This window comes from Nelumbo nucifera, chromosome 1 (assembly GCF_055504915.1).
Source record: "Nelumbo nucifera cultivar China Antique chromosome 1, China Antique-T2T, whole genome shotgun sequence".
NCBI classification, from domain to species: Eukaryota; Viridiplantae; Streptophyta; class Magnoliopsida; order Proteales; family Nelumbonaceae; genus Nelumbo; species Nelumbo nucifera.
Genome location: NC_142649.1, coordinates 215498094 through 215510834, shown reverse-complemented (window position 1 = coordinate 215510834; position 12741 = coordinate 215498094). Strand labels below are relative to the sequence as shown.

Here is a 12741-nt window from a genome sequence, read left to right as displayed (position 1 = left end):
ATAATAATAATGGATTATTATTTAAATAATTATGAATCAATTTTTGATAGATTAATTTCCTAATTTAATTTTCCTAAATTTTTAATAATTATTTAGTTGAATAACAATAATGGATTATTAAATTATTATTGTAAAATTTTAATGAAAATTTATTAAATTACAACAATTAATGTAAATTGTGCTAAATGTTTAAATTTTGAACATTTATCTATTAAATAATGGGTTGTTTATTAATTTTTGGTAGATTATTAAATTATTTAATATTTGTTAAATAATGGATTGTTTCTGAAATAATTTTTGGTAGAATATTTTCCAGAATTTTTTAATAAATTTCATAACTAATGGATTGTTTGACAATAATGGAAGGTGCATGAATATATAGGAAATATCGAATTCCCCTTATTTCCCCCTTTTTGCTTGAAATCACGTGTACAGATATAAATATTGTTTGATTTAGAAAACCAAATCTTAATAAATTATGATCCTATTTTAATGAGAAAATAGAGAAAATAAAGGAATTAGAAATAGAAGCAAAGAAAATAATAAAATAATTATTGAGCTAATTAAGAAAAAAAGTTAGGTTGTTATTTATTAAACAAATTGGATGATTTGACTTTGGAAAATCCGGGCAGGTATGGGGGAGGAGGTGTGTTAAGAGATGCCAGGAACGGTTTTATTAGTGCTTTTCATAAGCATTATGGGACCAACACCAATCTCTTTGCTGAAGGGATGGCCTTGTTGGATGGGCTTTGTTTGGAAAAGGCGTTGGGCCTGGAGAAAATTATAGTGAAAACCGACTCAAAGATCTTGTGTGACATCATCGTGTTGGTTCAGTCTCAATACCTTGGAAGCTCTGTCCAAGGGAGGCAAGTCAGGTTGTTAACGCTCTGTCCAAGGAAGGATCTCGGCATACACAAGCAGGTAGTTGTTTCTTTGATAGTGTGATTGTATTGCCTTTTAGCATTTAGTAGTTGTTTCTTAGAGTTCGGTAACTTAAGGTGCATCGAATTCTTGTTATAAGCCGGTGGCCTCTTGTATAGCTTTTGTGAAGGGTAAGGTTTTTATGTTCCCCTTCTTAGGTTATTTGTTTGATTATTTAATAAAAATTTAGGTAACCTCCCCTCTATTGGGAGTAAATTTTGGGGTTAAAAAAAAAGAGATGTGAGTTGTGAGGAAGAGAGAACCCAATGGGAAGGGAGAAGAATGAAGAGAGATGGTGCTGACATGGCAAATTAGGAGTGGTGGAAGAGGGAGAGGAGAGAGAGAGAGAGTCAAGGCTAGAAGAATGTAGGGTTAAGGTAATGGAGCAAGGTGACGTGGACCCTCTTGCATATGGAGCAAGGTGACGTGGAGCAATGGGCATAAAAAAGGGCATATATGTCCTTTACTCTCACTCCAAAAACTATCCATTTATAACTGTTCAAAAACTGTCTATGAATTGTAAATGGTTTTGTCTTAGAGATACTATCACGTGCAAATGCACCTACATGTTTACTAGTATATATATATATATGTGTGTGTGTGTGTGTTAATTATAACTAAATTTTAGATATTTGAAATTTTAACTTTGTAGGTTGAGCGTAGGCCTATATTTCACTATTTCAGGTCTAGGTCCAGGCTGTGGGTGTTAGCTTAGGACAATAACTACCCCTAGGTTAGTGACAAACTCCCTAGTTTTTATTTATGACAAAGACCCTCTTGAACTTTCACTTTGCATAAATACTCTTCTCCATTAGAGTTCCATCAGTTAGTTTTGAAAAATATTCTTATTCAGTTGTTTGAAACTTTTTAAATCTCCAAACTACCATTTTTTTTATATATTTGAACGATTTATGATTCGATTATTTTTCTAAATATAACATTGAAATCCTCTCAATTGCTCTAATAGGTCCTTGCAAATTTCTGACTGGATTCAACATTCAAATGAAATAGTGGAGGCTTCCGTTTTAAAGATATAAATTTAAGGTTTCATTTGGTTTTCCATTTGAAAAAAAAAATGGTCTTATTTTTTGGTCAATCAGTATTTAAGAGAAAAGTGCGAGGAAAAAATAACGAAAGTGTATTTTGATAATTTAACACATTCCGTAATATGACTTAATGGCTACGGGGTATTTGTTGCAAAGTGAAAGTTCAGGGGGGGTTTTTGTCACTTACCCCATAGTAAATAAGATTGCAAGTTTGAACTTATGAGCTTGAATTCAAATCTAAATTTGACATATCAACCTTGTTTTTTTCTACATTCGAAATAAACAACAATTATTAACAAAAAAAATATATCAGTTATTCTAATACAAAAACATTCACACACACAAGCTCGTGAATTTTAGAATCAAATATTTTTATTCAAAAAACTAATCGAACTTGCCATGAGATTTGAATTCAATGAGCATTGAATTTAAGCCTAAACGGTTTGATTAAAGCCCAATTTAATTTCATTGTTAGGTGGAGATCAATGCATGGTGCATGTGAGATCCTTTGACATAAGGCTGCTATCTAATCGAATAGTTCGAGTTTGCATTCAATTAGGCTCGATTCGAATTTGATTCTAATCGAGCTTGAATCGAGTCTGAAACTTAGGATAAGTTTTATTAGTTATTTGAGCTCGAACCCGACCAATAAAAAGTTTGGCTCGATTAACACATACATACGTATATATTATACAATACAAAAAAATATTTTATAATATATATTATAAAAATATATTTTTATAAAAAAAATATCATATATATATATATATATATATATATATATATATAACTCATTAAAAATATTTAATCGAATCGAGCTCAAACAAAACATGTCAAAACTCGGCTCAGCTCGACTCGATTGCATTCCTACTTGACACAACCACAGACGGCCTGTGGGCTGTGGTTCCACTGGTTTGATCCCATGCCTCTATCTTCAATGAACGCCGACCATCTCTACTATTGGATCATCGGCTGGCGGCTGCTGCCCAATGATTTGTGCAAGAGCATATAACAATTGACCAATGTGAACTAATTCACAGGAATAGTGTGTTATAGGTAGACGTTGGTAGAGTTCTCGTGGGCAGGAAATCCAGTCCACAAAGTAACATGTTTAAGATAGAACATGGGCCTGGTTTTGTACTAACCCAAAGCAACAACATGTTTATCTAAGGTCCAGCCCACTATCACATTTCAACCAAAACCGTTCCGAGCCATTTTCAGGCCCGGCCAATTTGTAATTAGTTTTAGTGGGATTCTATGATTTACAGTTTTGACCTTAATCTTAAACAGTAGAATTTGAATCTGTTGACCACAATACCTTGCTGGGCACGTTTACCCAGTCACACATTTAGAACATCTTTCGATATTACTAGTATAAGACTGTGTGTGAATGTGGCTATTAATCTGGACTCTAAACAGTAAGGCTGTATTGGATTTGACAGAAAATAGTAAGAGAAATAGAAAGTTGGAGGAAAGTTTCTAAACAATTAAACAAATGTCATTAATAACTTTCCCTCAATACTCGTTTCTCCCTTATTTTCTATTTGTGGAACCAAACATAGCATGAAGTTGAACATCTCCCCGAGCCCGGAGGGTTAAAGAAATGATTTCCAAGATAAACTATTCAACTGAACCCCTAAGCCCCCTAAAATATGAAGCTAATTAAACTGATTAATAAAAAGAACCTAACCAGTTAAGATTTGCAGCCATTTGTTTGTAATTATGAACTCCATCCCTTCTTGATGCAAAATTTACACTTCACATCATTTTATTTCCCATCATTCAATCAACTTCTTGTCTTAGCGTTTATAAATTTGGGAAAATGCTCTCATTGGTCATTACCTTCCACATGCCTTCTATAAGACATTCTAGATAACTTCCTTATCACAATTTTAAAATTGCGAAACTAAATTTCAAGTAAGATTAGAACATATAAAAACTTATTATTAATTAGTCAATGTTCAAAATATCAGCACACACCATACCAAAAGGAAATCAAACTATTTAAATCGTACAATAGTTTTGGCCAGGCCATCCATTTGACCGATTTATTATCCGGTTCAGTTTTAAAAACCAATCACTGCACTGGTTTCCGGTAGAACGATCAAACCAAAAGAGTTCCGATGAAATAAAACTCTGAAGAGTGTGGGTTTTGAATAGGCCATAGAAAGTGTAGCCTTATTCAAGAAGGCAACAACTATGACTGGACTGAGAGATGATCAAGTATAGGATAGTCGACTAGAGTTTTAAATCCGAACTGGCCTGACTCAAGCTTTTTCTACAAATGATATTAGCTGTCTCCATAGTTGAATTTCTTAATTCAAACGAATATTAATGGCGATTGTGAACAAGTGGCAGGTGCTGAAATTCCTGCTTTCACTGGGAAACAATTACTAATCCCAAAAATACAAAGTGACGTTCCTTCAAGGGAATATGTCCTAGCTAGATGTGTTGTTGAAAGAATGATGAGTACCCCCATTTCTTTGTTTGTCAGATTCTCCAATGATAATTTTTGGTAGAGCAGAACAATGATAATCTTAGGCTTCTTAGCTGTTCATCCTTTTGCCTTCTCATTATAAGGTTCAGAAGAGCCAGAAATAATTGTTGCTCATGCCCAAATGACTTTTTCGGAACTTCTTTATTTATTTGTAGTACCCGTCTCTCTCTCTCTCCACATTCATCTCAGAGAAGTCTTTCATAAATTAAATAAAAAATCTTTTAGTCCTTTAATTTGACCCATGCTTCTTTTTTTTTTTTAATTAATATATTTTTCAATGACATGGTTTTTTTGAAGGCAATGACATGATTTTTGAAGACAATGCCTCGTGCACGCCTTTCTAACCTAGCTAATAATAAGTAATTTCTCTCTGAGTGTTTAAATAATATATACTAAATTACTAATTGTGGTGTCCCTATGAGCCTCGTGCCTTTATTTTTTTTAGTGAAAAATGAAAATTACAATTTGTTCAAACTGGAGATTCCTATCCTTCTTCGTGCTTTCCAATTGTTTGGTCGTTTTACTCAAATCTTTTTTTTTTTCGTTTTTTTTTGAAAATATCGTTTTACTCAATCAACACGAAAAAGTCAAATTGTCAAGATAGTTTCGGTGTAACCTTAATAATTTATAATGTTGTGTCGTTTACTCGATCACTCCTGCACAAGGCAGTATTGTAGACCTACTACATAGTCTACCCTAATTTTTACTCGAAAGAAAAGATAATCCAAATGCAAATGAATTTATGAACCAAGGTTCAATTTATCGAAAGCACTAAGCGTATTGGAAAGGAAATTTTAAAAAACGTATCGTCTTGGATATGCATGTGTATTGGAGAAAAATTAAGATGTGCATAGATATGCTTTGAAATAATATAAATACTTTAATAAATCATAAAAATAGATTAATAACACTAAATATAAGACCTCAATGAGATGTATATACATTAAATTAAAATACTCTAATGGTTTTATGAAAAATATATTGTAATTAATTATAATTTATTAAAAATCCTATGCTTAACTATAATTTATAAAATAGGAAAAACTCAAATCTCCTATCCAACCATAAAACATGTATTAGCACAACTTCTAAATGAAAATATAATTAATAATTATTTATTATTTATAATTTATTTTCAAAAACAATAAAAAAACTTTAAAGATATAATACAATAAGCCCTATATGAAACTTGTCGTATCAAAATTTTAAACGTTAGTATGAACCAACTTTTCTCTTTCAAAGACCTCTCTTTCCATATTTTATTGGGTGGTCGCAAGGGAGTGATAAAACCACATCGCAGCAAAGTTAAATAAATGAATTAATTATATCCAAAGATAATCAAATCAAAATCTTATCCATTTGCTGCGAGGGACAAAAGAAGAGTCTTTGCATATCAATTGCCTTGACACCTAAAAATATAGATATTTTATTGTTTTAAACATGTTGCTGAATATGCATTTGATATCGAAGAACCACATCAGTGCTATGTAGACATTTTGACTTAATCTCATTTGGTGGGAATGACGTGGAACCGTTTGCATACACCTTTTATCTTAGGTTATGTGAAATTGATTTTTAATAAAAACAACATTTTGAAATATCATGCTTTCAAAGAGGCCTTTTTCACTTCTACTGTCCTATATATATAAATATGCTGTACATGGAATTACTTGAAAAACCTTACCACTTACCCAATTTCAAAGATTAGACTTCAACTGACCACCATACCAAATACATTTGAACTTCAAATTAAAATTGGATATTAGGCTCAATTTGAAATAATACAAATACAATATATATATATATATATATATATATATATATATATATATATATATATATATATATATATATATATATATATATAAGTTTTGAAGGTTTTGAACATTTATATTTGCATCCTTTGCAAACTGAGGTTGCATTTGGCATTCCTTATTTTAATGACTTATTTTTTTTTTCAATTAAAAACTTGTTGTTCAGAATGACATTTTAACAGTAAAAGAGATAAATCCTCAAAATAAGGAATTCCAGATGTAGCCTCAGCCTTGTTATATTTATAAACCTTGCTTTGAATCGTATATTTGTATTTGTATTCTTTTCAAACTAATGGAATACAAATACAAATATGTAAATGCCAAGAATAATTTTTTGAGAAAATGGTGTTGCATTGCATACCATTTTCTCACAAATTATTTGCCCTACTCATTCCCAAATCCGCCTCTGTATCCCTGAATCCAAACCCATCTCGTTCCAAACCGGTTAAACCCATCCCAATCCATCCTACCCGTTAAACCCCTTGACCAAATGTTTTCTATTAAAAAAAAAGTCTCTTAATGCTTATAGTGCAACTTTAAACCCGTATCAATTAATGGTAGTGTCAAATCTCTTAGCACTACTTTAAGCCACTAAGTCATCTCAGCTTTTGTGTTATTTAATGAAATAAAATAGATTTTATTAACTTTTGTGTTCATCAAAACAATCAATCCATATATATGATTAACAATTCCAAATAAAAATTAAAAGGAATAATATTTAAAATTAGCATTTTATAACTAAATGAAATAAACAATCTATCAAATTCAAATTTACATCAAATGATCATTTTAATCCCAATAAATTTATACAAATAAAATATTAATAATAGAATAATTATCTTAGTACTTAAAATTTATAAATGTATGCATAATATATAATATAATAGGTTCATATTTATGCACTCTAGGTATCGAGTATTAGATACCCTAAAGTTAAAACCCAAACCCGTCCCAAACCCTATAGGATTTTGATAAACAGGTTCTATTAGGGCCAGGACGAATCGAATATCCAAAAATTCCCACAAAATTGCCATCACTTGGTATCATTACTTTTGCCATCACTTGGTATCATTACTTTTGCAGCACATATGAGCTTTTTAATTCCATGTCAATATACACTTACTACCAACAGTACAGTAAAAGAAATGAAAAAACACCAAAGAGGCAGAGGCGATTTTGGCATACCTATGTTATGATATGTAAAAACGTTTTTTTTTAGAAAAACACAACCAAACATCAAGCGTGTTTAGATTTCAGACGTGATGCTGATTTGGAAGCATTTTTAGATTCCAAAAAAACAGCTTAATCTCTAAATCTGAGTTTTCTTAGATAGTTTCAACTTTCAAATTTACTGAGCCTTATTTTTTTTTTCAAGAATTCCATCCATTGCATGCAAGTTGCAACACCTACGTATATCACGGTTTGTCAGGTTTGTTGGGTGTTGGGTCCCGCAGGTCCCAATCTCCAAAATCCAGCACCCCGCTTCCCATGACCTATCCTTGTTTGCTTGGGTTTACATCCCTCCCCCCTGTTAATAAAACATACTAATTATTTATTCCTTTTTCTATCAAAAAAATACTAATTAATTTCGCAACCACTCCCAATTTAAATGAAATAACAAACCCCGTCGAAACCCGAACTTAGATTACAATCCAAGATGGCATTTAATTTGAACCAATCAGAAATTAATACTCCCACCGGACTTGAGTATAAAGCTCCCTTCATCTGGATTGCTTTATTGCTTACTTTTTTCTTTCTCCTGCTCAATGCTAATTAATGATTGATTATTCTCTTTTAATTGCTTGCTTAAATCCCCTATCACTTCATTACCATTATACGCCACCCACCCACTCCATTTCACATTCTTACACTTGTAATTATATTATACACATTTTTAGTTTTGGATCACAGTATACATATTTATATATATAGTTTGCATTACCCGTTAACATTACAATCTCTCTCTCTCTCTGTCTGTCTCAAAACTTTCAACAATGCCTCGATTGGGAACGGAAACGGCTCTTCTCAGGCATGTATTCCGATCACAATGTGTTTTTTTAATACTGTGTATGGTGTGGTGCAGCCCCCCGGACGATCCCATCAAGTGTTCAGCTCAGACCAGTAATTGCACTATCACCAATTCCTATGGTGCTTTCCCCGACCGAAGCGTATGTCAAGCGGCGGAGACGGTGTACCCAACCTCGGAGAAAGAGCTGGTGGCCGTAGTGGCGAAGGCCACGATGAGCAAGAGAAAGATGAAGGTAGCAACTCGTTACTCTCACAGCATACCCAAACTGGTTTGTCCCGACGGTGAGGAGGGTTTGCTCATAACCACCAAATATCTCAACCATACGTTGGAGGTGGATGCGGCGAAGATGACGATGAAGGTGGAAAGTGGTGTGACCCTTCGGGAGTTGATTAACCAAGCAGCCAAGGCCGGGTTGGCTCTGCCTTATGCGCCTTACTGGTGGGGTTTGACGGTTGGTGGCCTTCTTGGCACCGGTGCGCATGGTAGCTCTTTATGGGGGAAAGGAAGTTCTGTTCATGACCACGTAATCGGACTTCGGATCGTCACTCCTGCCGGACCTGAGGATGGCTACGCAAAGGTCCGAGTTCTCAATAACAGCCACCCTGACATGGATGCCGCCAAGGTCTCGCTTGGAGTCCTTGGAGTTATTTCACAGGTAAATAGTAACTTATTATGCTAATTTAGTTCGTACACTAAAACAACAATTTCACAAAAAAAATGAAATTCAAGAAAAAAAATAGCATAAGATATACGGTACCCCACGCGGTTTCAGCGCACCAAACTGAGCGGGTCCTACCCTTAAAACGTGTAACTGGGAGCAATTTCCATCCTTACCGGTGAAGAAAGCAATCATGAATCCTCCAGTTCTCATTAGAGACTGGAGTGATCAGTGTCAGCAGATAGCTTTCAATTCCTTGCTGCTGGTCATACTTCGAAATTCAATGCAATTAATATGCTAGATGATGATGATTGTTAAATTCTTTCTGCTGTTTTCTTCAAGAAACAAAATAAAACCAATTAGTTTGGAAATAAATTGATTTTTAAAACAAAAATATAAAAATTCAGATTATATGTATATTTTTCTTTTCAAAATTAAAATAAAAACGTATTTTTAAATAGAATATGTTTTTATCTAGTTATTTAATAAGAAAAAACTATGACACTGGAAAACATGGTATTGGAAGGTATTTGACCAATCAAAGCGCCCCTGTGACTTTGATGAATGCCATCTGATTGGTCACCTTGTCTGTGAAATGGAAATTCCAAAAAAAAAATGAAATAACATTTATTTTATAGAAAACCCCTTAAAATTTATAAATCTACATTTTTTTACACTAGATGATTAATTACATGGGTCATAGCAATGTCTTCTGCCCTCCGTTGACCAACCCGCCTGTGACCCAGTCAAGATATCAATCCGGGTTAACCCAGTCATGATTAATTACATGGGTCATCAACCTGGGCAGTTGAGTCATTGATCCATTCTAGTCAACGGAGTTTTGAGTTGCAAATTAAATCTATGTTTTTTTTTCCCAAAATGTCTTTATTTGGCCTCAAATCTTAATTTTAAATTCTTTATTTATAAAAAAGATTAACACTAAAAAACATAAATTATACCTAAATAAAGCATACTCAGAATATAATTTATATATTCTGAATCTAATATATTTATATATAAATATATAATTATGTAATTCTATTTTACTACCAAAAAACTATATAAGATGTATAATATGAGATATCTAATATATATGTAAACATGATACACACGTGCAACTTGTTGGACCGTTGACCCACAACCCGGACGAAAAAACGGGTCAGTTTTTAGAACACTGGATCGTAATTCGTAGAAAATCACCTGCAAACACCTATTGGAAAAAGTAATCTGGATTCTGGCAAAAGTTGAAGGATTAAAAGAGTTGGACTCGGGATGAAATCTCTTTACTTGAAAAAAAAAAGTTGGAGCAGGGATCTCCTGAACACGTCTTAATGCACGACCGGGTGCACTTCCATTCAAATAATGACACATCAGTGATGCAGAGGAAAGCGAGCTGACTTGTCCAATCTGACTAACCGGCGTGCTTGGCTTTATTATTTTATTTCTTAGTTTTTTCAAATTTAAGAATAAAACTAAAAGTAAAACAAAACCTAACCCTCTTCTTCAAGGTCTCTTGAGACACACGATTCCCACACTCTTGCCACTTCACCTAATACATTTTTATTTGCTTTTTCCTTGTTTTTAGTTATTTCCTCACTTTCTTTCATTTTTTAAGCGGAGGAAGAATCCACCATTACTGGACTCGAACCAGCAAGGGGTGGTCCCCCACCCTCAACCTTCTCCCTCTCTCTCTCTCTTTCACTCATTGCACTTATTACAACACTCTTTCCTTTTCTGTTAATTGTTTCTTTCTGTGCACTCTTTTGTTCCTGATTTGTTCTATGGCGCCCAAAGTTTGGGGCGTCTGAAACAACTCTCAAGGCCAAGCACACTGTATATGGAGCTCGCACAAGTGAGTTGGCTTAGGTCATGCACCTAGACTAGACGTGCATTAAACGAATGTAAGAATCATAACACCAGATTTCATATTTTACTTTTTGACGACGTGTTTTTTTCCTTTTTGTCCACCGGCACGGACATATATAGCTCCACCATCTTAGTTTCGTGGAGTTCGGGTTGGGACGACCCAACAAGACATAGCTAGCCTCTTCCGGTGTATGGCTGCAATGGCTTGTTAGGACACCTTGTTAGCATCAGATCCGGGCTTCCTTTCGTGAAGGAGCGAAAGTTCGCAATAGAAGCATCGATCATTAATACTGATCTTTCTTTTATTTTGTTTTTTCTCCTGTCACTGTTAAGACGATAGATTTCTCCTACGTACTACGTGCTAAATAACATTTTGCTCTCTCTCTCTCTAGTCTGTCTTGTTCTTGTTTACACTGTCCGACTATCCTTTTCTTCTATAGTTTAAAACTACATGTGCATGTGGATGTGGGTGTAGATAACTTTCCAATTACAACCTATATTCAAACGGTCCATCACGAATTTGGTGAAGAACGACTCGGACTTGGCAGATGAAGCTGTTAGGTTTGGCAATCAACACGAGTTTGCAGACATGACATGGTATCCCAGTCAAGGTAAGGTGATCTACCGAATCGATGACAGGGTCTCCACCAATCTCTCTGGTAACGGACTGAACGATTTCATCGGCTTTCGCTCCACACTCTCTCTTTCTTTGGCACTCGTAAGATCTTCAGGTATTAATTTGTTTAAATTAATTAATTAAATTTGTTTGCATTTGCAGGTTGAAATTGTTGAAATTGACATGGGTTGTCTACACAAATTAAAATTAACACGTACATGCAGTATTTATATGAAGCTAGCTTATATAGCTTATACTATATTTCTACTTCTCTCTAGCTATATTTCTACTTTGAGGTTGAGGGCTTTAATATATTAATTAATTGGTGCCAAATGCCTAACAGAGGAGATACAAGAATCAACAAAGAATGCAGATGGCAAGTGTATCAGTTCGAAGATAACAACTTCCACATTGATGGGTGGTGGTTTCGGGCTAACAAATGACGGAGTGTCGTTTAAGGGGTATCCAGTGATCGGATATCACAACCGGCTGCAAGCATCGGGGAGCTGCCTTGATAGCCCACGGGATTCTCACATCACAGCTTGTCCATGGGATCCCAAAGTGAAGAGTCAATTCTTTCATCAAACAACCGTGAGCATTGGCTTGTCCAATGTAAAGAATTTCATACAAGACGTGCAAGAGCTAATCGCTCTAGAGCCCAAGGCCATGTGTGGATTGGAGCTGTACGATGGCATCTTAATGCGATATGTGAAGGCATCAAGCGCCTATCTGGGTAAACAAGAGGATGCAATTGACTTTGACATGACATATTATCGAAGCAAAAACCCATTGACTCCAAGGCTTTTCGAGGATATATACGAAGAAGTGGAGCAGATGGCATTGTTCAAGTATGGAGGATTGCCGCACTGGGGGAAGAATCGGAATGTAGCATTCGATGGTGCAATTAAAAAGTATCACAACTCCCGAGAATTCTTGAGGGTGAAAGAGGCGTATGATCCCTTGGGACTCTTCTCTAGTCAATGGACGGATCAAGTTCTTGGATTACAAACCGGGGTTACCATAATCAAGGAGGGTTGTGCCCTGGAAGGCTTGTGTATATGCTCTCAGGATATCCACTGCGCCCCAGATAAGGGCTACTTCTGTCGACCAGGCAGGGTGTATAAGGACGCACGGGTCTGCACACGTTTGACGTCTCACAACAACATGCCATTGCAGTTATAATTAATAATAAATAATGGGCATATATTTCGTACATTTATTAATAATAATAATAATAGTATGTTGTATGGACCACCAATTAAACTGTTGATTTGATACCAAGGCCTTCTAGTAA

General features: G+C 34.6%; 1 protein-coding gene across 1 annotated transcript; it reads left to right on the top strand.

Annotated features, from left to right (window-relative positions):
- Positions 1–7914: 7914 nt before the first annotated feature.
- LOC104604665 (putative L-gulonolactone oxidase 6) lies at positions 7915–12741 on the top strand. Its single transcript, XM_010269111.2, has 3 exons — positions 7915–8962; positions 11307–11562; positions 11791–12741. Exons 1-3 carry the CDS (start codon positions 8273–8275, stop codon positions 12627–12629), a joined length of 1785 nt encoding a protein of 594 aa, XP_010267413.1. The 5' UTR covers positions 7915–8272; the 3' UTR covers positions 12630–12741.

Excerpts from the sequence above, each read along its gene's own strand:
- LOC104604665 (XM_010269111.2), top strand. The coding sequence starts at position 8,273 with ATGCCTCGATTGGGAACGGAAACGGCTCTTCTCAGGCATGTATTCCGA. Across the intron at positions 8,963-11,306 it reads TCCTTGGAGTTATTTCACAG|ATAACTTTCCAATTACAACC; the intron begins GTAAATAGTAAC and ends ATGTGGGTGTAG. Across the intron at positions 11,563-11,790 it reads GGCACTCGTAAGATCTTCAG|AGGAGATACAAGAATCAACA; the intron begins GTATTAATTTGT and ends AATGCCTAACAG.